This window comes from Bos mutus, chromosome 15, assembly GCF_027580195.1.
Source record: "Bos mutus isolate GX-2022 chromosome 15, NWIPB_WYAK_1.1, whole genome shotgun sequence".
In the NCBI taxonomy this organism is placed as follows: Eukaryota; Metazoa; Chordata; class Mammalia; order Artiodactyla; family Bovidae; genus Bos; species Bos mutus.
Window position 1 is genome coordinate 71,771,920 of NC_091631.1, and position 26,093 is coordinate 71,798,012.

At 38.1% G+C, this 26,093-nt stretch overlaps 1 protein-coding gene across 1 annotated transcript in view; it reads left to right on the plus strand.

Annotated features, from left to right (window-relative positions):
* ARHGAP42 (Rho GTPase activating protein 42) overlaps positions 1-26,093 on the plus strand; it is a 348,862-nt gene that overhangs the window by 176,296 nt on the left and 146,473 nt on the right. Inside the window, exon 4 of the mRNA XM_005889073.3 lies at positions 21,482-21,553. Within this exon, the coding sequence (XP_005889135.1) occupies positions 21,482-21,553 (72 nt within the window). The remainder of the gene's footprint in view (positions 1-21,481; positions 21,554-26,093) is intronic.

The following is a 26,093-nucleotide window of genomic DNA, read 5'->3' on the forward strand; positions in this document are numbered from 1 at the left end:
ATTCTATTTGTTCATTTCACATCACCATTTTTTCTTCCCATCCTTGTTCTACTTTTGCTTTATTTTTGACCCTGTTTTAAAATTATTTTCTCTTGCCATGTGGTAGCATCTTTGAAAGACATTTGGAGATTCTGTTTTAGAACATGGTAGTATTTTGTTGTCCAGTTGCTACATCATGTCGGTACGTCACTCCAGGCTTCCCTGTCCTTCACCATCTCCTGCAACTTGCTCAAACTAATGTGTATTGAGTCGGTAGTGCCATCCAACCGTCTCGTCCTCTGTTGTCCCCTTCTCCTCCTGCCTTCAGTTTTTCCCAGCTTTGAGGTCTCATCTAATGAATTGGCTGTTCACATCAGGTGGCCAAAATATTGGAGCTTCAGCTTCAGCATCACTCCTTCCAATGAATATTCAGGATTGATTCCCTTTAGGATTGACTGATTTGATCTTCTTGCAGTCCAAGGGACTCTCTAGAGTCTTCTCCAACACCACAGCTCAAAAGCATCAGAACATGATAGTTTAAAGGGGAAAAAAAGAGGCATATTTAGCCTGTTTATAGAGTACATAACTCTTCAGTCTTTGAGGGTCGACAAGAAAAGAAATAGAATGTTTTCAGTAATGGCCCAGCTTACTTCCTTGGGAACCATCCTGATCTCCATTTTTGTTTGTTTGTTTAGTCTTGGGCCAACATTCATTGTCTGGAACAATCTCTCATAGTTTTTCTAGTGTCTCAGTGAAATTATAAGCTGTTTAGGACATGTATTACATACTGCTTCCATGTAGTATATGCTCTAGTGTACAGCCTACATATCATCTATCAGATCAGATCAGATCAGTCGCTCAGTCGTGTCTGACTCTTTGCGACCCCATGAATCGCAGCACGCCAGGCCTCCCTGTCCATCACCAACTCCCGGAGTTCACTCAGACTCATGTCCATCGAGTCAGTGATGCCATCCAGCCATCTCATCCTCTGTCGTCCCCTTCTCCTCTTGCCCCCAATCCCTCCCAGCATCAGAGTCTTTTCCAATGAGTCAACTCTTCGCATGAGGTGGCCAAAGTACTGGAGTTTCAGCTTTAGCATCATTCCTTCCAAAGAAATCCCAGGGCTGATCTCCTTCAGAATGGACTGGTTGGATCTCCTCAAGGGACTCTCAAGAGTCTTCTCCAACACCGCAGTTCAAAAGCATCAATTCTTCGGCACTCAGCCTTCTTCACAGTCCAACTCTCACATCCATACATGACCACAGGAAAAACCATAGCCTTGACTAGACGAACCTTTGTTGGCAAAGTAATGTCTCTGCTTTTGAATATGCTATCTAGGTTGGTCATAACTTTCCTTCCAAGGAGTAAGCGTCTTTTAATTTCATGGCTGCAGTCACCACCTGCAGTGATTTTGGAGCCTAGAAAAATAAAGTCTGACACTGTTTCCACTGTTTCCCATCTATTTCCCATGAAGTGATGGGACTGGATGCCATGATCTTAGTTTTCTGAATGTTGAGCTTTAAGCCAACTTTTCATTCTCCACTTTCACATATCATCTATAGAAAACAGCTATATCATGATAACCTTAGCATCGTGATAATCTCTTGGCATCTAGCAAGGTATGGTAAGCAAGTAAGTGTTCAGTTCTTATGGAATTAAATAGAGAGCAACTGACAACCCTCGGCTAGCCATTAATATTACGTACAACACTTGTGTTCCTGAGATGTGACAGTATCTGCAAATCCTAAATTTATCTCATTGATATTTTATGGTCATTCAGATAAATCATTAATTGGAGACAAGGCTCCTTTTTCTTAAAATATTAACTTTTTCTGTAGTCAAAAAGATGAATATAAGTGAGTTTGAACATAACAGTTTTAAAGTTGTCATTCCCTGGTTAATTGGGACAAATATACTATAACTTGCACTCCTCCGATAACCAGGATCTACTCTTACCAGGATCTACTATAAAGAAAATGGAAAGGAGTAGCTTGAGAACATTTGGAATAAAGTCCTGAGATGGCACAGAGCAGAAGTACCGTCACCCAAGGACAGAATTGATATCATGTGAACCATTGCCATAGAAACTGATAATCAGGCAGTATGTTCAGTTTTATGTCAAATAATTGATGATTTCTAAGATGTAAGGAATGATGCTAAGGCTGAAACTCCAGTACTTTGGCCACCTCATGCGAAGAGTTGACTCATTGGAAAAGACTCTGATGCTGGGAGGGATTGGGGGCAGGAGGAGAAGGGGATGACAGAGGATGAGATGGCTGGATGGCATCACTGACTCGATGGACGTGAGTCTGAGTGAACTCCGGGAGTTGGTGATGGACAGGGAGGCCTGGCGTGCTGCGATTCATGGGGTCACAAAGAGTCGGACATGACTGAGTGACTGAACTGAACTGAATTGAAGATGTAAGAAGCAAACTAAGGGCTGGAATGGTTTCTCAGATCTGTCCTAAAAGACTGTACAATGCCGGAGCATCCTGTCAACTCTAGGTGTGTGGCGTGACCCAGAGGCCTTAGTTTTTACCTTGTGGATTGTAGGTTAAATCAGAAGTAAAAACTATGAACTAGCCTTTAAATTTTACATTGTTATGAAGTAATAATATTAGAAAGGAGGAAAGAACTTCTAAAAGCATATATTGAATATGTGCATTAAACATACAGTCCACAACCTCTTAAAACAGTAAAGTCATGCAGCACTTGCCCTTTGTTCTCTGTTTCAGCTCATCGGAGGCCCCTGTCACACTTCTGTCATTCACGGCGTCTTTCTAGGGCAGTAATTTTCAAAGACGAGACTGAGTTTGAAAATGTTCCTCCATCCCATGAGCATTTCCTCCCACGAGTGGCTCAAGAAACTGCTCATGACTTCCCACTTTTGAACACAAATAACTAAAGGCCTTTGATATTCAATAAATAAGCTATATACATTGGAATTATCTATTTTTATAATGCTAATAACAATACTAAGCATTTAATATTTAATGCTAATTTCTTAAAACTTTTTTGATTAAATATGTTGATTTTAGAACATGTCAAAAAGAGAAAATATAGCCTCACTTTCTCTTTGCTTCTCTTTCTCTTTCTCCCTCTTTTTTTTCTTTATCTTGCTCATATGCTGCCAGTTGGAATGGTTTAATAAAAGAAAAACACAAAGGAGAGACAGCATAAGCATTCATGTTTTAGGATTCTTGTATTTTTGTGTAAAGCTGTCTTTCTCTGATGAGGTACCTAATTGCTTCTTGATAATGTGGAAGAGTGCTTAAAATTGTCCTCCAGTTTGTATTAAAGTGTTAGTAAGTAATCATGGAGTGAGGATAGGCATGAGTTCATTTGAGTTCAATGGGTAAAAGGCACTACGTTAGTCTTGAATGTGCTATTCAACATGTGTGCAGTTTTACCTCTTTGGGCTCCTTTTGAATGGGACGATAGGGGATGTGATCATCTCAGGGCTGCCCTTAGCTCTAGACTGCTTTCAGTTTGCTTTAACCTTGACATATGGAAAGTAGATTCAACTTGTAGATATACCATGAAATATAGTCTCTTGGCAAATCAAGGCTGTACACTTTTGTGTATGTAGACACGTACTTTATAATTACATGACATTGAATGTGATAAATGGAGGTCACCGCTCAGGTTAATTCAGATACAAAAACCCCCTTTCTTTCACTCTAGGAAGCAGTTGCTTTAACCTTATCTGTGTAGCCATAGAGAAAAGCTAAGAGTATTTGGGTTTATCTGATGGGAAGTTCTTGGCAGTTAATACCAAAGGGTTTTTCCATAGCTCTTTTTGTTGTTTTTGCTTTTTTGGTTTGTACAGGAGTTGAGTTCAACTTAGGGGCAGAACTTCCCTTCAACTCTCAGTGGAGATCACTCTACTTTGCAGTGACAGTAGCTTTAAAAACCTCAGGTTCAATACTTTCATCAATAGTAATGCATGCAAAGTGCAAATGGGAATTCTATTTTGAGTATAATTTGCATTCCTTTGTCATTTTAATCCCAATCGGTATTTCTGTGTCTTGTATCAGTTCAGTTCAGTGGCTCAGTTGTGTCTTGGCTCTTTGAGACCCCATGGACTGCAGCACACCAGGCCTCCCTGTCCATCACCAACTCGCGGAGTTTACTCAAACTCATGTCCATGAGTCGGTGATGCCATCCAGCCATCTCATCCTCTGGGATACGATAAACATTTCATACTGTGATTTTCAAGGCCTTGCATGCTCTGGACTCTGCTTTCATCTTAGGCCATTCTCCGTTGCCTTCCCCTTGCTTTAGTCGTGCTGGTCTTCTCCTTCCATCAACATGTCCAGCATACTTCTGTCTTCAGATGCTTGCCCTTGCTATTCTCCCTGCCTGAAGTCTTCCTCCCCATCTTTGGGTGGAAATTACAGAGAGGGGGGAGTTATTATAACTCATGCCTCAGTCCCCGAAGTGCTTCTTCACTGAGCCTTTTGCTTACCACTCAAATTCAGATCTCTGCTGCCATAATTTTTTGTCACATCAACTGTTACCATTTTCTTCACAACGGCTATCATTATCTGATATTATCTTATTTATTTTTGTTTAATTTGCCTGTCTTTCTGAATTATAATGGTGTCATGAGAGCAGGGCCTTTGTATTCCATAGTAAATATTTGCCTGAAAACCATTTGAGCTCAGGAATTAAGTCATGAATTACAGCCTAATGATTGAAGTATTTTATTTATTTATTAGTGTATATTTAGTATCTCTGGCTGTCTCAAGTCTCAATTGTAGCACGTGGAATCTTTGCAGCAGTGCACAGGCTCCTCCTCCCTAGTTGTGGTACACGGGCGCTCTACTTGTGGCGTGTGGACTCTGTGCTCTGTGGCCTGTGGGGTCTTATTTCCTCCACCAGGGATCAAACCCACGTCCCCTACGTGGGAAGGCAGGTTGTTAACAGTGGACCACCAGGGAAGTCCGTGATTGTATTTTAAACTAAATTTTCAAAAACTTCTAGGTTTGGTTTACAAACAGTTCATTTGTAGTTAATTTTAAGTTCTCACTTGCAACGTTACGAAGAATAATTTATATGTTGTGTTGCTTCTGGGTAGACAAGAAACATCATTGAAATGGCCTATTAATCCTATATTCACTATCATCTATATATATCTAAGCCAAGAAGGAAAAGCATTGTTACCATGCTATCTTGAAATGAGCCTAGCCTGCAATTAAGTTGTCCTTCTTTCAAACAAGAAGCCATTCACATTTTGCCACACATGTAGATATAGCAGGCAACTATTTTTTCCTAAGTCCGGTTCTCAGAGGACCATGCATGGCACTGAAATCCCCACCCCTGGGTTGTCATACTGTCTTATGTTTCCCAAGGGCTGATGGCTTTCACACGAAGATTAGCACTTGTCAGTGAGCAAGATTTACTGGTTGTTAGGAAGCATGGAGCAAAGTCTTAATGAAAGAAGCCAGAGAAGTAATAAGACTTTATTGATGGGCCAATGAGTGTGGTAATGGTTGGAAATATTTAGAACTTAGATTCCCTGGGAGGTGTAATCTTTGGTGAGGGGCTCCAGTGTGAGAGAAAGGAGATGCTGATGCATGGTCTGAGTAAACACGCTGGAATAAAGGCCAAATAAAGCCTCTGGTGGCAACTGAAGAAGCACAAGTTTCTGACAACAAGTTTTACCCACTTCACAACTTGACGCAAGTGTGCCCTTGTTTTTTGCCTTTTGTCCTAGATAAATGCTCTAGCTGTAATACAGTAATGTAATTTAGTGCCTTCTGAATGTAGATAGTATGCTTCCTTGCTGGTAAGTTCAAAGTCCACAAGAAGCTCTGTGTTTCATTCCTCATTCTTTCCAGGGTGTTTATAAGCCTAATTGAAGTTTTGGCACAGGGTAGCAAGGCATCTTCCAACGATAAGACAGAAGGCATTGCTTATTCATCCCTAATAAACATTTAAGGCGCTTGGCTTGCCAAAGAGCATCCAGCTTGCCTGCTCTCCCTCCCGTATCCCCAGAACTTACTCAAGACTTCTTTCCAAATGGTAGCTAGAGAAAAGAATCAGGATAAATTACAGAAGTTAATTTTATCCATTCACCTTTAAAGGTAGAAATGAAAATGTACTGTTGTAATTAACTTCTGTTTGTATATATAGTGAAAATCTATACCCTGGTGTGCCCAAGTAGAAGATTGTTGTTATTCAGTCGCTCAGTCGTGTCTGACTCTTTGTGACCCCATGGACTGCAGCACTCCAGGCTTCCCTGCCCTTCTCCATCTCCCAGGTTTTACTCAAACTCATCAATTGGTGATGCCATCCAACCATCTCATCCTCTGTCGTCCCCTTCTCCTCCCACCTTCAATCTTTCCCAGCATCAGTGAAGTGAAAGTTGCTCAGTTACATCCTACTCTGTGACCCCATGGACTATACAGTCCGTGGGAATTCTCCAGGACAGAATACTGGAGTGAGTAGGCTTTCCCTTCTCCAGGGGATCTTCCCAACCCAGGAATCAAACCCAGGTCTCCCACATTGCAGGCGAATTCTTTACCAGCTGAGCCACCAGGGAAGCCCTTCCCAGCATCAGGGTCTTTTCCAATGAATCAGTTCTTCGCATCAGGTAGCCAAAGTATTGGACTTCAGCTTCAGCATCAGTCCTTCCAATGAATATTCAGAATTGATTTCCTTTAAGATTGACTGGTTTGATCTCCTTGCAGTCCAAGTAGAAGGTGGGCTACCTTCATATCTGTTAAAATCCTCCTTCTCCCCAAAGAGACAAGGGTGGGGGATCTTTAATACTGATTTCTATTTGCTTCCATTTTCTGCTTCTTCAGGAGTGTCACTAGTTCACACTCAACTAGTATATGAATGCATAAAATATTATTTCAGATCAAAACTAGTCTATAAATAGGAAAATAACAGTTTGTATGAATGCGAAGTCCAGGATTGTTCATCTTACTTCAGTTTGATCTTGGCATTTTTTATTTGCTGACTTCCGCTTCCCTTCCCCACCTGCTCCCCCAGCCCTGATTGCAGCCAATGCGCTTGTACCAAGATACATTTTTGGCCTGTGACAGTATGCCTCAGATGCTACTCTGGGATGTGGAGGATACACAAGTGAAAGCTGGAGGCACAGGCATTTTCTCAGAAATACTCATAATTTGGTGGAAAAGACAGACTGGTGCAGGGTGGCCTGCAGTGTTCTGTGATCTGCTGAGACAGTGTAGGATCACAGTCCTCCAGGAGTTGGAGAAAGGTCCTTAAAGTCCACAGTGGAATGTTATTCAGGCATAAAAAAGAATGAAATAATGCCATTTGCTGCAACATGGATGGACCTAGAGATTTTAATACCAAGTGAAGTAAGCCAGACACAGACCAATCCCGTATGATATTGCTTATATGTGGAATCTAAAAAATAGTACAAACAAACTTATTACAAAACAGAAATAGACCCACAGATTTAGAAAACAAACTTCTGGTTACCAAAATGGAAAGGGGGGGTGTAAATTAGGCGCTTGAGATTAACACATACACACACACACACACACACACACACACACAATAGATAACCAACAAGGTTCTACTGTATAGCACAGGGAACTAACTCAGTATTTTGTAATAACCTATAAGGGGAAAGAATGTGTAAAAGAATGTGTGTGTCTATATGTGTATGTGTGGGTATAATTGAATCACTCTGCTGTACGCTTGAAACTACCACAACATTATAAATCAACTATACTTCAATAAAACAAAACACCTTACACTTGGGAATATTAGGGAAAGCTTACCTAGGAGGTGACACTTGGGCTGAGGTTTAAAGGATACATGAGAGATACATGTCTCAGGCTGTCTGCTGCTGTCAGCAAGGGAAGTAGTTTCAAGCTTGATTTTCTGGAAAAGAATCTTAACATCCTTTGACCCAGTTATATGAACTGAATGTAATTCAAGCCATAGCCTGAGGGTAAACCCCAAAGAGGTCAGATGTTAATGATTTATTAAATGATTGTATTTTCTATTGGGACTTCCTTTGCACAGATAAGGAAAAGCGTATTGTATTTTTATGTTTGTCGTGTGTTGTAAAGAAGACTTTCTCTAGTATTGACATATCCCTCATATTTCACATGATATAAGACCTCACAGAAAAGGCTGAGTGAGGTTCTTTACTTCATTGGGTAAGAAAAGTTTCTGACAGCTGTACAGTGTGGTAAACTAGCTCATAGTTTATGACCAGATCTGGGTTTGGAAAAGACCAGGAACGAGAGTTGTAACATATGGAACTTATTTGAGAAGTAATTCTTAGCTATGACTAAGAGCCTGTGCTCAGATGCCTGGGAAAGTTTAAAAGAAAATGTTTGCAAAATAAATCATATCTCTTGCTTGCTAAATTGTAGGACTTAGATAACTTTTGGGTACTCATGGACTTCTGTAAGTCTGTATTAAAGCTCTGAAGATTTCTCTTTTAAGCCATTTTTTTTCCGGTTTTATTTTTAACAACACTGTGATTTGGTTTGTTGGTTTATTCAATTAAGGAATTATTTATTTCAAAAGATTATCTTCTTTTCTCCTAGTCCCCAGAGATCCTTAAAATATTCACATACAAGCAGTTGCTATAGTAGTAGTTTATAGGGAAGATATACTGGGTGTGTATGAGCTTCTGGTGCTGTTTTTTTCCTGAACTGTACAAGTCCCAGTTACAATGTTTCCTGTATTTATTTATATCAAGATAGTATGTGACATAAACATCCCAAGTAAGTGTACCAGGGAAAGTGAACTAGGAAAAGGCATACTATTGTGGTTATGTTTCTGAATGAATACTCCTTTTTTTTCATTTCCTAAACTTTAGTTGGGTAGAATTATGTGGGAGTAATGCTCTGATTTTAAGTTAATAATTGCAATAATCTCTTCTTAATTTTCCCTGTGTCTATGCTGTTTCTTATCTCACCATTACATTATTATAACTTCGCATTTCTTTTTTTAATATAAATTTATTTATTTTAATTGGAAGCTAATTACTTTACAATATTGTATTGGTTTTGCCATACATTGACATGAATCCACCATGGGTGTACATGTGTTTCCCATCCTGAACCCATAACTTAGCATTTCAAGAGCCAAGAAAATCTTTATTATTCAACTTAGCTTTACCTTTTATCACACACTTAAATATGACATCAGTGCAACAATGAAATTGTTTGGGGATGCAATAGAAAGTGTGTATCATTTTCCAAAAAAGATCTGGAATAGGGAAAATAATGTATCTACATTTCAGAATTTATAAATTAGTAAATAGAAAAATAATCATCTCATCGCTCTAATGCTATAGCCCTTTTTTCAAGTTTTCCTTTGTTTAGTGATAGCCTTACTCATATTTCATATAACTTTGTTTGGGGGCAAGACTTACTTTTGGTCATGTAGTGTATTCTTATTGTCTGAGACTGTGCAATGTGGTATATATCGTTAGACTAACTTGGGTTCATGGTGTGCTCCTGCCACCTACCAGCTATCTGTGACTTTACTGAGTTACTTAGTGTCTCTGGATCTCAGTTTCCTTAACTACAAAATGGGAATAATAATAGTACTTTCTTTAGGGAGCTGTCGTGAGGACTGAAGGAGAACTCCCTTGGCCCACAGTCAGTGTTGCCGAACTGCTGTACGTGTGTACTATAGAATGCATTTTCCCAACTTTTGTCTGACGGTTCTGACCTGTTTGCTTTTCTCCTCCATGCTTGCAGCCTGTGTTCCCTGATTCCCCTGCTCAAAGCCCTGTTCTGGTTTCCAGCTAAAATCTAACAGAGCCATGTGATTTTCCTTCTCACGTTTTCAGTTCATCAGAACAGTGTAACCAACCTTAAGGATGGAGGAGTAGGAAGTATTTGGATGGTGGTTTGCATTTCTTATTTCGAGGAGTTATTGCTCTTTTCATTTTAACCCACTATGGCAGTTTGCATGATGATAATCTTCCCTCTGTGGCATTTTGACTTGAAGCATAATATTGCTTTACTTTTTTGCAAAACTGATTTATAAGTGAAGAACTTGTGTGAATGTAGTAGAAGTCATTGTAAATTAATGGTTATTTGTTTTTTTGTGTGTGACTGAATTTTTTTCTAAAGATAATATTGATTAGCTTAGTTTCAGATTGCTATCTGTATAGTTATAGATTGCTACCTATGTTATACAGCATATATAAAAAGTATATTTTATAAATACTTTTCTTATTTTCAGAAATACTTAGTTTCCTATAGGTAGGTTGTCATCCACAGTAATATTATGAGGAACAGTGTTTGTTACAGTAATTCATTGCAGGTACCAATTATGGCTACTGTAAATAACTTTACTAATTTAGCAGTAGTGTGTTGAATTTCCACTATGGCAAAAGCACTTTGCTAGGCAATGACTATTCAAAAATCAATAAGACATTATCTCTACCTTTACAGGGCCGGAAAGATAGATGTATGAATAACCTGCATCATGAATGCTGTCGTTCTTCCTAGCACGAGATGTTTAGAGCCAACATCTTGTGATTAGCCTGCAGTGTCCAGGTTTAGCTTCAAAATCGATTAAATGGGCACTACAGAAACTTTCTGTCACTATGGAAGCCAGGAAATACAAAATCCTTGTTTTGTGTGAAAGTAAGTTTAAGTGTAAGGAAGTACAAATGAGTTCAAACTTTAAGGTATTGAGAAAGACATACTAAGATGGTACTGTTTTAAGCCCACAGATATATGTTTCAAAGAGATGCTTTAATAACTAGATAAAAGGAATCTTGTATAGTTAGCATTCTTTACCGTTGTTTATGGTTTAATATTAGTGCCTTCCCAATACACGTTTAGCTCTGAAGCAGTGAAGTGTGGTAAAAACTAAACTGCCAACTCTTAGGGAGCGGTGTGTGTGTGCGTGTGTATATAACCCTGATGTGTAATGCTGGCCTATTTCCAGGTATAGAAATCTTTACCTCAGCTGAATTTGGCCCAAGTTGCTGAATGTAGGCTAGGAAAAGATGCCTCATAATGGACCCCGCGAGCCACTGTGAGCCTTCCCAGTGCCCCCGCCCAGCACAGCACTCGCCCACCACCCACCTTCCTAAGCTTGCTCAGTTGTTCCTTGTTCAAGCTAGGTCATTCTCGGCTTTGTCTAGATGAATCTCTGTCCAGAGAAAAACTCCTTCCTCCCTCTGTCCTCTGTCCTGGCCTTCTCTTCTCTTCCAGCCCTCCTGTTATTGCAAAGGCTGCAATAAGAAATTTAAGAAATTGCATATACATTAGGATATCTTAAATCTTTCTTAAGGCTCTAACAGTCTCCCATTACATAAATACGGAGCAATTATGATTAAAATACATTAAGATCCAGCAACTAAAATATAACTGCCATAAATTAACTGTGAATTTGTTTAATGAATTTTCATTTCTTTTATAAATTTTTATAAACTTCTATTGGGATTTTCCTTAAATTCACAAACACGCCTTTAAAAAAAACACATGATTCTAATTTCTCTCTCGAAAGATGTTTTTAGTAGGGACTACCTAGAAGGGTATTCCCATCTCTTTCAGAAAGAGATGGGAATACCAGACCACCTGACCTGCCTCTTGAGAAACCTATATGCAGGTCAGGAAGCAACAGTTAGAACTGGACATAGAACAACAGACTGGTTCCAAATAGGAAAAGGAGTTCATCAAGGCTGTATATTGTCACCCTGCTTATTTAACTTATATGCAGAGTACATCATGAGAAATGCTGGGCTGGAAGAAGCACAAGCTGGAATCAAGATTGCTGGGAGAAATATCAATAACCTCAGATATGCAGATGACACCACCCTTATGGCAGAAAGTGAAGAGGAACTAAGAAGCCTCTTGATGAAAGTGAAAGAGGAGAGTGAAAAAGTTGGCTTAAAGCTCAACATTCAGAAAACGAAGATCATGGCATCTGGTCCCATCACTTCATGGGAAATAGATGGGGAAACAGTGGAAACAGTGTGAGACTTTATTTTTGGGGGCTCCACAATCACTGCAGATGGTGACTGCGGCCATGAAATTAAAAGACGCTTACTCCTTGGAAGAAAAGTTATGACCAACCTAGATAGCATATTGAAAAGCAGAGACATTACTTTGCCTACAAAGGTCCGTCTAGTCAAGGCTGTGGTTTTTCCTGTGGTCATGTACGAATGTGAGAGTTGGACTGTGAAGAAGGCTGAGCACCGAAGAAATGATGCTTTTGAACTGTGGTGTTGGAGAAGACTCTTGAGAGTCCCTTGGACTGCAAGGAGATCCAACCAGTCCATTCTGAAGGAGATCAGCCTTGGGATTTCTTTGGAAGGAATGATGCTCAAGCTGAAACTCCAGTACTTTGGCACCTCATGCGAAGAGTTGACTCATTGGAAAAGACTGATGCTGGGAGGGATTGGGGGCAGGAGGAGAAGGGGACAGCAGAGGATGAGATGGCTGGATGGCATCACTGACTCAATGGACGTGAGTCTGGGTGAAGTCCGGGAGTTGGTGGTGGACAGGGAGGCCTGGTGTGCTGTGCGATTCATGGGGTCGCAAAGAGTCGGACACGACCGAGCAACTGAACTGAACTGAACTGACCTAGAAGGGTAGAGGAAAATTAACAAGAAGAAGTAGCATTAAAAGAGGAGGAGGTGATAAACATGGAGTTACATAAATTATCAATTTGTTGAGGCTCCTTCCTTCCTACCCCTCACTTGAAGCCACTTTGACTCCTCTAAACTCTGGGATAAAACCTGGAAAAAAAAAAATCTTCCTTGGGACTATGATTGGCTCAGCTCAGGATATACGGAGTTTCTGATTTTTAAAATGGGGGAGAGGGGCAGAGGTATGTTTCCATCAGCAGGAGGACACTGATATACACGGGAAAGCTGTGTTACAGGAAAATCTTTGGTCATCTCCTATAGGGTTGAGAAACATGAGAGCATCATAGAAATTTAATAGCAATGCCACTAGAGGTACACAAATTCAGGGGACGATGGGGTTTCCTGAGAATGGCTAAATGTAGAGGACTGCAGAAGTAACTCCACCAGTTTCTGTTCATAATGTTTTCACCTAGTGGGGAGTGCAGAGCAGTTATTTAATACCTTGTAACAACCGAGGTGGCAGTATTTCCTACATTATTTGGAGACTGTGTTCTCAAAGGTAAGTTTAACGTCAACATTTTCCTTATATGACCTTTGAGGTAATGCAGCCATTATCTACAGGAGTGTTTTCTTAAGTGCATACTTTTTGGTCAAAATCAAAAGGGAAGTATTTGTTACAATGAGCATATGTGCAGGATGTTTGGAGTAATTGTTTTAAGTAATTTTTAAGATGTCAGTTTTAATTGGATCCTTCATATATCTGTTATTTAAAGTTGAAGTATAGTTTTGACCTTTTTTGCTGTTTTTTTTAAGCCTTCACTATGGGCTTCCCTGATAGCTCAGTTGGTAAAGAACCCGCCTGCAATGCAGGAGACACCGGTTTGAGTCATGGGTCAGGAAGATCCCCTGGAGAAGGGAAAGGCTACCCACTCCAGTATTCTGGCCTGGAGAATCCCATGGACTGTATAGTCCATGGAGTTGCAAAGAGTCAGGCACCACTGAGTGACTTTCACATGATAGTTATAAATGTAGTAATCAGGATGGCAATAAGTAGACACAAGTTTGTGAGGAGGCATATGTTATGGTTAGACCTTTTTACAGATTTTTTCTACAATGCTTGAAATCTTTAAAAGTATCTTTGGTTTAATCTACCGTTAGAGATTGCTGGATAAGAAAGAATAAAGCAAAAGTAGTTTAAGAGCAACAAAAAAATCTGAGAAAAATAACTTACCTTTCTAGTCCAAATAACTCAATATTCAGAGAATTTCATTTGGTACAACCTAGAGTTATGACACTATTAGATCACAGTGAATTCTATGGAATTTTGCAATTTACCCCTCTCTTCCACTTTCTCAGCTACACTATGAAAATGGTCAATTTCTTCTTGGATGAATGCTTTTCTGCTCCCTCGTCTTATGAGTATAGATGGTTTTTTATTAAAAAATAGCTAACTTTACTTTGAGTTATATTCAGGACAGTCATAAGCTGTAGAAGCAGGGAGGACTGCTTAGGCTACTAGCCACTGTGTTCCGTTTAAGAAGTCTTGGCATTCAATACCTGCTGGTGAGATTTCACTCTTTTATTAATATATGAAACTGCAGTAACAAATTCCTAAGTCATTTTAAAAAAATATTATTGTTTTACAGTTGACCTACTCAAAAAAGATGAATTTAGTTAAGAAGCAAGTACAACTTTGTATTAATAGACTCTTATGATCATTATATATAAAATATAAAAATATTAGTAAACAGGCTATGAGATAAAGGCATATTTTCATCTTTAGATAAAGGAAACAGACATGGAGTGTTTGAATAATTTGACCAAAATCACACAGTTTTCATGGGATAATTCAAGAATTAAATACAAACCTATGCACTTTCCTAGAGAGTATATGTCTACTTATCTTCTGAAGTAAAAAATGAGATTCCTATAGCATCATTCTCCAAAAACTTAAATTTCTTTTTCTAAATATATTCCTATAAGTATTATTACTGGTAGAAGTAAAGGTGAAACTAATATTAAATATAAGTGAGTTGGATCTAAATAGATGAAGTCCAATGAAATAGGATTCATCATAGAACACTGACTTAATAAGTAGAATCAAAACATCCAATATTGAAGTAATAAGTGACATTCAAGTAAAAATGTAATGGATTATTGTGGTGGCCAGATAACCTTACATGTTTTTAAAAGATAAAGGCATGATTTTTCAGAGTACGTTGCTATTCACATTAAAGGATAGAAAGTAAAATGCATTTAGTTTTTACTTCATATTACTTATTATATGAAGGTCTTGTTCATATGTGTGTCCTCTGCTCTTTCTGTGAGATTTGGGTTTTGAGTTCTAATTTACTTGGTAAAGAACCTGCCTGCCAATGCAGGAGACACAGGAGATGTGGGTTCGATCCCTGGGTCTGGAAGATCACCTGGAGAAGGAAATGGCAACCCGCTCCAGTATGCTTGCTCAGAAAAATCCCATGGACAGAGGAGGCTGGTGGGCTACAATCCGTGGGGTCACATAGCTTGTCTGAGCATGCTGCACATGACAATTAGAAAAACTGTGGGTTTACTGACTTAGAGGAATGCCTCTTGTGAGGTTGTGGAGAGCTAACTTTACTAGTATCTAGGAGTGAAACTCAGGCTATCCCAAGACCACCTGCCATAGCTTTATCCAAAAGGGCGGGTGGGAATAGGATAAGGGGTTGGGACAGGCAGCGAAGAGATACTTGCTTGTAATCCCAAGGACTCTGATCTCACTTCCCCAGTTATAAATACCAGTGAGACAATGAGCCAGTCTTACCTCAGCCTGTTTATAGGTGTCTTCCACATTGATCGTTTTCAGTCTACTCAATATACATACCTTCGTGATATTTTCACTTTGTGTGGATTGATTATAATAGCCATCTCAACAGGAAATTGTTTTTGTAGTGAGCTACATCATCCATGCTTTATTTCTATAAATAGCTAGTTCTTTGTAGCCTTCTCAAACAGTTGCTTTGATAGCAGAAAATCATTAAATCTCTTCAAAAGTATTAGTTGTTCAGTCACGTCCCACTCTTTGCAACACCATGGACCATAGCCTGCCATGCTCCTCTGTCCATGGAATTCTCTAGGTAAGAATACTGGAGTGGATTGCCATTTCCTTCTCTAAGGGATCTTCCCAACCCAGGGACTGAACTCAGGTCTTCTGCATGGCAGGCTGATTGTTTACCATCTGAGCCACCAGGGAAGCCCCAATCTCTTTAAAACCTGGAGTCTTTTAGAGCTTTTAGAGATAGAGAATTATCTTACATCCTGGTGGGATACTGTAACAATTGATTTGTGATGAGCTGTGACTGGTACCAACAACAGTCAAGTTTAACCAAGACCTCAAAGGGAAGAGAAAGTAAAAGTGTAAGAAGAATTACTTTTCAGATTTGTTTTATTCCATCACTACTCACTTCCTTGGACAGACAAGTTATGGTAAGGGTCTCTGCAGTGGAAAACAAGCATTGAACATTCCTATAGGATAGCTCTTGAAAATTCATGGTCTGTAGAAAATTGTAATTCATGTGTACTTGGAGAGAAAAAAACCCAAACATGTTTGGATAATGCTTCTTCTAACCACATAAAAACATTTTCTAGTCATTACTTTTGAGTGATTTATGAGCACTCCCTTGTGGCTGTTTATTAGAATCACTTGAAATAGCAAAAGAAAAGCAACAGGAAGCTGAATTGCCTGGTTTAATGTAATACACCCACAGTCAAAGTGTGTCTACCCAGTAAATGTAGTATTGTAATGTCTTATTACCCAATATTAGCTTTGCTGCTCTGATGCAGAAAATAAGTGAAATAGCTGTGATTATTTTTGAATTTAAAAATGGACCAGTACTTACAAAAATAAGTTTTTTAAAACCAAGGTTTAGATAATGGTTAAAAATTATAAAATAGTTAACCCTTAATTACTGAAATACGAACTTTTTAAAAATTTATCTTATCAATATCTAGAGAGAGCATTAAAATTGCATTTGTATTTTTCCTAATGCCTCTTAATGAGGTCATACAAAGTAACACATTCCAGAAATATTATGGAAGTTTATCTCCTGAACTCTGTGACTTGGTTCCATGCCCTACCCCCCACCCCATCCTCTAGTATTACCTTTTGGAAGGAGTTTTATCAAGCCCTCTGCGTAAATTTGAGGAGAAAGAGTTCCATGTGAGCCAGAATTTCATTTCTCTAGATTGCTTTTTAAATCTTGAGAAAGTCACCAGTGTTGTACGCCAGATTCAGATTTTTAATTATGGTTTCTTAGCATTTTGTATGTTATTTTCCATTATTATTCAGTTGTAACAGTAACCCTTTTAAACCTACCTAAATTTTAAATACCTTCTTTACTTCGCACTTGGATTACATCAGAATTGGAGAATTTCATCCATGTGATCGACCAGTGTGTTGGGATAAAAGGCATTTGTCCCGTGGGGGGTGTGCAAAGCCGAGAGTCAGAAGCAGACAGTTGGGTTGTAAATCCACTTTGCGCCCTTTGAGTGCTGGCGTTCCCATTTTGATCTCTTGAATTTAGATTCACATATTGTGAACAGCAGCCCATTGACTGCATACAAGAGAAGCATCATATGTCAGATGTAAAGCCACACATATGTTATTATGGTTTATGGAAAAATGTAGGTTCCTATTATCTACCACTGCAGATGGGTACTCTGAAAAAGTTTCTGTTAAATTTATTTGGATTTCAATTTCTCCCTTTTGAATAACTACCTTTTAAATCATCTTGGAAATTCTCAGACTGCTGAGGATGGCTCTGAACTCAATAGTTGACATTGTGAATTCTGTGATGAAACAAACATTTATTGAAAGCCTGCCATATGCCGAATCTATGCTTGCAATTTTTTGAATATGTGTATTTTTCCTTTGATTTTTATGAAATTCTTAAGAGATACAGAGATGAAGGCATTGAGTCTTAGCAGGTTAGGTGCTGAGATTCAAAATGGAACAGGGTCTAACTTCAGCATTCACATTCTTAATATATTCCAGATGATTGTTAGGTTTTGAACTTCATTATTCATATGAAATCAACTTTAATCTAGATATTGTGAAGGGCTTAGCATAGTACTTGGCACACATTAAACACTCAACAAATCATATCTCTTGTTATCTCTATCACTCCTTTGGATGTTTTTCTTCCCCTTCTTCTTTTTTTTTTTTTTTTCTGTTTAGTACCTCTGGAACTTATATTTTTATTCTCTAAGTTTCACATTAATAGAATGAGAGCAGGGGGAAGAAAGAAAAAAATTGAGCAAATCCAAAACAAAAGAAAGAGATGAAGAAATATAGACGAACTAGAGATAGGAAGTAATACTTGCCCACTGGGTGATTGTTAATTATCACATTTGGCTCAAGTTTATATTCTCACATTTTGTTTTATTCCCAGGCCATATTTACGTAACAGCCAGAGAATAGTTGTGGCAGAGATTTGAACTATTGAGTATGAGTGTGAGTGCTAGCGTCTTAGCACATGGATCCACCATCCACTCTTTTGTCTGGTCTTTCCCAATTTAAAAACATTTCATTCGTATTGACTAGTTCCATGTTTTGAAGTGGGATACTCTGATATTTCCGTGAATCTTTCATGGAATCAAAAGTAATAGGTCCAAAGTGAAATTCATTGTCATTATTCTTTCTCTACCAGACATACTCCCTGCCTCATTTACCCTAGTTCTTAAAGTTCTGCTGGAGTTCCAGTGCCTGAGGCTGAAAACTTAATGTCACCTTTGATTCCTCTGCCTCTGCAGTTCCCTGCTACCCATCTGTCAACACCACAGGCCTCTGACCTAGTTGTCTCTTCAAACTTGTGTTCTTCTCCCAGCCATTTACCTGGCATATCTTGTCCTTAATCTCTTCATTCTCAAAGTATCCTGCATATTACTTCCTAGAACAAGTTTTTACATTAATCCTCTTTTTAGAAACCAGCAGTGATTCCATATTCAGGTTACTTTGCTTAGATTATGGGTATTCTTTCCTTATTGCAGTTAAATTTCCTTATAGTAATTACACACTTTTCTCCAGTTAGATAATATTAATAGCTAATAACACATGGAACCTGCTGTGTGCCAAAAGTTTTCAACATAGTTTATATTCACTGTGCCATTTCCATTTTTAAAAAGGTAACTGAAGGTCTGTAACTTGGTTGGTGCACTCACAGTCAGGATGGACTGTTAAGGAACAGGTAGTAAATGCTTCTATTTTTCCCTATGCTGCACTCCCCTACTCCCCCACCCCACCTGACCTCATATTTGCATAATTCTGTCTCTTGCCTTTTTTATGGTCATGCCTGTTCCTAGGATATTTTTTCTCTTTGGTGTATCCAGTTCATATCCACTTCCTGTTCACCTCTATCCAATACTTCCTGTTCACTATCCAAATACTACCTTGACTTATTTAGTTCGCATGGATCTTTTCTGTTGTCAAAATTCTGATGTGTTTGTGATGGATTCTGCATAGTTAATCATGTAACTATTCTCAATGTACTGTGATCAGTTGTGTCTAAAATTTTCCGAAAATTTTGGCAGAACTTTATGACATTAAATACTTGTTGAGTGAATATTTTTTTCCCCCTTTTCACAAGTAGGCATCAACTTTCTAGAAGGTATAGCCCATGCCTTGGTTTTTTTCTCTTCCCCACATAGCTCAGTAGTGTGCTTAGCACATATGTAAGCACCTAGTGATTGAATGTGGGAATGTCTAGGCCATCTGTCTTTTGTGACGTTCATAGAAAATACCTTCTCATAATGTGCACATAGATATACTTCAACCAGTAGGGTAGTGTAGAAGATTTGGATATAGAAGTGTATCAGGTATATCATTACAGACGGATATATGTTATATATGTTTATTTGGAGATATTAAAAACTATAAATTTTGAGTACTTTCTGGACGTAAGGCACTGAACTAAGTGTTTTACATTCATTATCTTCATCCTTAAAATCAAGTTGTTAGGTGATACAGCTGGAGATCAGAATGTTTAAATAGCAGTTCATAAGCTATGGAACTGTGTTGAAGTCAGCCATTCTTGATTTTAAATACATGTACTTAAGAATTGTGCTGCATATCTTGTTATTCAGACTGATTGTTTGAGTTTTCACCACTTGAGAAATATCTCTTTGTTTAAGATCATTAACTTTAAATACATTAGGTCATGCTGGTTTCTAGCATAAAGCAAACATTCGTAACTGTTGGCCTTTATTGTTGCTATTTTTCCAAGTTACACTAAAGTGTCCATGACACTGTCTTTCCTTATGTGAACTTTAAAGGCAGAATCCATTATTTATTACCTCTGTAACATCTGGAGAAATATATATGTGTGTGTTTCAATGTATTTGGAGTTTCACTAGGGCAAAGAGGATTTAGAGAGTGAGAATTAAAAGTCAGCTACTTTGCTACTGTTCCCAGTCATCTCTCTGTAGTAAAATGCCTGCCCAGTGTATCTTGATGAAGCCTTGTCTGAGCTCACAAAAAGGAAGGTAGGTGATGGATGGCAGAGGTATCTGTGCTGGCTGTCAATGTCTTGGGAAGGATTTTGAGTATTGATCTACTTTATATGTTTTCACAATGGAGGATTTTAGGTACTTTTTTCAAGAGGTCATGTGATTTTCCTACAAATTGGAAAATGACAGAATCATGGAAAGCATTATTTAGTTTTTATTTTTGTGAATACTGTCTTTGTGTGTTAGATTATGGAATTTAAGAAATAGAGCTTGACTAGAGAATAACCAGTTTAGTGAAAATAATTGAAAGTAAAACCCATTTATTGAAATTTTAAAATTGTGATATAATGTCAAACTTATTTGAAATTATAAGAATAATATAAGGAGCTCCTGTATATGCTTTAACCTATTTTAAAATAGTGACTTATGAGAAAAATAGATTTTTCTCTTCATCTTAGCATTTTCTAACTATGTAATAGGTCATAGTATTATCACAGCAGTAGAATGAATGGTAATTTTGTTAACTGGGGCTGCCTCCCCCCCCTCAACTTTATTGGTATATAATTGACATTATATAAGTTTAAATTGTGTAATATGTTGGTTTGATGCATTTATGTATTGCAAAATGATTAATACCATGACATTAGCTAATACCTCCATCTTGCAACATTATTATTTCCTTTGGTTGTGAAAACATTTAAGATCCTATGTTTAATGTTAATGCTTTTTAAAGTGATTTTTTAAAAAATCAAGATTTCCTTCCAGCATGTTGCTTTCCTTAGACATATGTCTTCTGTAGCCAGTCACTGCCCCTGACCCAGCTTGAACCCCCTCACAGTATTCGTACAGATTGATTTAAAGATTTATCTGTTTGAAAGTTTAAGTGAAACCCAATTTGGAGTCTTGGACTAAAACGCCATTGATTGAAATAAAATCAGTTACTGTTTTAGTGTGGTTGGAAATATTATGAGAATATGCAGGCAAAGCCCAAGTGTAAGGAATCTAATAAAATAGGGAAAAAATAAGCCTGATTTTATTTTGCAGCTGTACAATTATAATATTCTAGCGGCAAGATGGAAAGCTTTTATATGGCTCAATTTTCAAATGATGCTTGAACTGACTACATTAAACCAGTATAATTAAAGGTATCTTAAAATTTAATGTCTGATGTGTAGTTAAATTTTAGAATATGAAGTTTAAATATTTAAGATCTCACTATGTATACTTGTTTTCACATTAGTCACATTATTGCTAGGATCAAGTGAAATAATTTGTGAAAATTTAATTATAAAGTAGAAAATGACTATATGACATGTGTGAGGTATTTTTTATTTCATTTATAGAAGCAAAAGGGAACAAAAACTGTTTACTTAAGTAAGTGGAATAAGGGAGGTATCTTTTTTTTCAATATTGCTTGCATGAATTATACAGAATTTAATGTATTTGTATTTTTAATTTCAGATTCAAAATGCTAATGATGTATTAATTGCACCACTTGAGAAATTTCGCAAAGAACAAATAGGTGCAGCAAAAGTAAGTGTTACATTTTATTATTCTTCATATATTCTCTTGATAATTAAAGATAATAGATGTAATTTCAGATGTTAACATTTTTGAAATTAGAATGACCTTTTAAAAATTCTGTACGTCATTTAAAATTTTTGCACAGAGCCTATTACAAAGACTGGAATTCTTTTAAACAGAAGAAAGATATTATTCTCCTACTGAATAGAGAAAAAGTCAGCATAAGTGAGTTTCTCCCATACCAACAGTGGTAGGACATTAGCAGTTTTAAAGAGGGTAAAATCATTGTAAAAATATGGTAAGTATTACTAACACCTATATAAAATAAAAATTAGGTATGTATGTTGAAAATTGAGGCAGTAATTATAAAATTGCTTTTATTTTTTCTATTTTTTATTCTTAATCAAAATATGTGTTTGTGGATAACTTTAGACATCTTTGTCATGCCTCTGCATTAATGGTTAATTCCTTATGGATCAATTAAAATTTCTGAGCCTAATAATTTCTGAAATTGACTTGCAACTTCTTTCCTAGTTCCATGTTTATCTACATTCTAAACATCATGTAAGGACTTAAAATTTGAGTTTCTAAAACAGAATTCATCATCTGTCATAATTCCCCCATCCTTTCTCTGTTTTGGTTTTCCATTCAATCAATGACAAACCCTTTTCTCCTTTGAGCAGTGTTTTCATTCTCCTGCAGAAATATTTCTCCTTCTATTCTTCTCCCTCTGTCTGAAATTTTTCCCCTCCCTGGAGTATTTCCTACCCTTAACTTGTTGAAGTCTTGCTAGCTCTCCATGGCTTATTTCATATCTCTGCACCAGAAAAAAGCCTTCCTTTACATGGGTCTTTCCTTATACGTCTGTTCCTTTCTAGAATTGATTTTTTTTCTTAGAGGATCAAGTAATCTGTATGTTTATTTCCTGTGAAAAGCTATCACAGTCTGCCTTGAATTAGAGTTTTATGTGCACTTACCCACCAATTATGAGCCATTATCAAGTCAAGAACGAAACCAGAACCATTCTGTGTTAATTAATTCAGCAAACATCTATCACTATCTCTGTTGGCCCACTTATGGTGTTTGATAAGATTAAGGGATACAACTGTAAACAGGACAGACAAGCTCCCTGCACTTGTGTCATTTATTATCTTTTGTGTGTTTACAAATGCACTGAGGATTGTGGAACAGAAGTGCACAGTGCCTTGTGAGAATATAATTAATGGAACTGACCTTGTCCAGAGAACCAAGCAATGCCTTCTGGAGGAAGTATTGGTTAAATTGAGAGCTGAATGATAGGAAAGAAACAGCTGGGAATGGAGATACAGGGAGGGGAAGAGGGAACAGGGTGGATATGAATGAAGGCCTTGAAGAAAGAGAGAGCCTGGCATTTTAGAGTAAAATGTTTTAATGTGTTTGGAACATAGAGGACCATGGGGATGGAGGACATGTGCACACCTTTATTAGTGGTTCATTGTTTACTCCTTATTCTGTTTTACTCTTATTCTCTGATCATGTAAAGAAATGTAGGTAGAGGAGTGATTATACTTGCGCTTTAAAACATCCCTCTAGTTGGACTGGAGGAGAGGGGACTGTTTGAGCGAAGCCAGTTTGGGAGTTAGTCGCTAGTGGCTGTGGGTTCAGAAGGGGACGGAGCTGTGGAGACAGCAGAGTATATCAGACATAAAATGGAAAGAGTAGGAAATGGGTTACAGACTGAAAAGTGAGCAACAGGACATTTCACAGATAACTCCCAGGATTCTGTGTTGTAAAACTGGGCTTTTTTTTCCAGCCGCTTACTGAGGTAGGCAGCGTTTACATTTGAATGGCAGAAATGTGGAGTTTGGCCTTGAGGTAGGATGACTGAACCCAGGGTCTCCCCACACCATCCAGGTGGAGACAGTAACTTGGCAGGTATGTGTTCAGATCTGAATCGGAAATGTGTTTGGGATCATTCTCCAGATGGTAATTAAAATCATGGGAGTAGGTTAGAGCCCTTAGGCAAAGAAGAGAGGAAGAAGAGGACCTAAATTCTTGATGATCTGAGAACTCTCAACATTTGATGTTTGGAAAGAAACAAAGACAGAGAAGGAGGCTGAGAAGGAAGAAGACAGGAGGAAGAAGAAGGAAGAAGCAGAAGAAGGAAGAAAATACAAGAATGTGGTGGCTTAGAGCAAGCAAGAGTCTTTTCAAGCGTGAAATAGCTGATCTTCCTTGAGATCCAGACTGCAGGGGCTTTCACTGAGTTATTAAATCTGTGACCTGATTAAAGCCTCACAAGCAACCTGGGAGGTGAGTGCAGGTGTTAGTTACATCTGCTTTACAGTGAGGAAAATGGTGAGGTCACCTGCATGCACCAGATCCCCAAACTGGAAAGTCAGACCCTGGGTATGAAATCAAGCCATTTTCCTTCAAGGTCTTGGTTTATAATATTTCATTTCATCAGTGGGCTTCCCTGGTGGCTCAGACAGTAAAGCGTCTGCCTGCAATGCGGGAGACCCGGGTTCAATCCCTGGGGGAGGGAGATCCCCTGGAGAAGGCAATGGCAACCCACTCCAATATTCTTGCCTGGAAAATCCCATGGACAGAGGAGCCTGATGGGCTACAGTCCATGGGGTCGCAAAGAGTCAGACATGACTGAGCGACTTCACTTTCATTTCATCAGTGATGTTTTTATATTAAAAAGCTTTGTGAAGAATTCTTTTTCTGGCACAGAATATTGCAAGTTTGGAGACCATATAAAATAGTAAATTTCACATTTGTATAAATTCTTATTTGTTTACGTTTGCTACAGGGGTAGTAGCATGAGCGAATACACTCATTTTATTTTGTTTTTTAAGTATCTCAGTTGCTGAACAGATCAGCTGGGAGCACACAACATTCTACAATCTTGCCTACACATTGGGAAGTTAAACTTATGATCAAATCCAGATGACATCTTGAGCAAAAATGCGATTGTAATGGGCCTCCTGGTGGTATTGATTTTGTGTATTTTATTTGCCTGATAGCTCTTAGTACTATATTGTTTCTCGGCTTCTAAGTAATCCTTGTATAGTAAAGTGAATAGAAAGCAGGAATTGTTTTCTACAATATTTGTTTAGGTCATTATCTTTTTTTTCTGGTATTGCAGAAGCATCTTGGTAGGAATAAAAATCTTGAAGATGGCGATTTCTTTCTATCACTTTACTTCCTGTTGTACTTAGTTATCTTTTTACTTGGTAAATAAAGTTAATTCTACAAATGATACTCAGCTGCTTTTCACAGTCTTGACAGTAGAGGTTTCGCACAAGTGAGCTCAGGCCTGTGAGGGAGCTAGAGGAGAGGGCCCTTACAACAGGACATGCGCAGTTGGTGCTGGTGGAAAATGCTGCGTCCAGCTGGCCCTTCCTCACGGGCAGATGGTCCTGTTTAGATGAAATGGACAGAATCCATGGACCACAGACATTCCCTGTGTGAAGTGTGTTTTTATGGAGCTTTGAGACACCTGATCCTTTGCTGTGGAAAGTGAGGCCCTGAGTGACTTATAGTTGTTGAGAAAAATAAAGCAAAACAAAACAAACCACCGCATCTGTGAGAGACATTAGAAAAGATTAATGATGAGATTGTTGAACTGAAGGACAGGGGAGATGGGTCCTGCCTGTGAACAGCTAAAGATTAGAAGAATTATCCATAAACACTTGCCAAGTGTGTATTTATTTTAGAGGTTCTTATTCTGAGGGTGTACACAGAATGGAATTGTATTGCAGGGCTCACCTATTTACTACACACGTCCGAGTATAGAAGTAAATGTTGGGTTTCTTTAATTTGCCTCCTGATACACTGCTGATTTAAATTCTAGAAATGAGTGGAGAGTAGGTATTCAGAACGATTAATCTAGCTAGAATTCCCATGATATGAATGTACCTAGGGTAGCATTATTGTAGCACATGATAACGTTTTTTCACATTTTTTGTATACACTGACGAATATATTTCATTGCATTGGAAGTGTTCTCCTTGCCCCCGGAGAGAATGAATTGTAAGTCACATCTGCACACATGTTCCTGCACAAACTGACTCCAAAATATTGGTAGAACTTCATACCTGAGTTCTTAATCAAAGACACATGTAGGGAGAAATCTCTGTCTGGCTCATTTTTCCACATATTAACAGACTGAGCAGGTAGTCGGGGGCAGAGTAAGGACCAGAGCTCAGTCCCTCGGACCATCGATCTTTTGATTCCTCCGTGCTGCTCTTTAGAATACTCTTTTGTGAATTTTGTTTTTTTCTCTACCATTAGCAAATAAATGTTTCAATGTGAAACATTTTAATGATAAAAATGTTGCAAATAAGCCCAAAGATGACCACTTTGAAGCAAGCCTAACTAATGTATCTCCCTTGATTTAAAAATTCCCCAGCATACAGTAGGCAGTTAACTTGGGCTGGTTTTTTTAGATAAAAGAGACATGAGGAATACTACCCGTTAAAGTTAAAAGGTACATTTTCATTTTATGGGAAATGTTTTTAAAACTGGTTTTCATTTTCACTTAGACTTTACTGGAAATCATGTG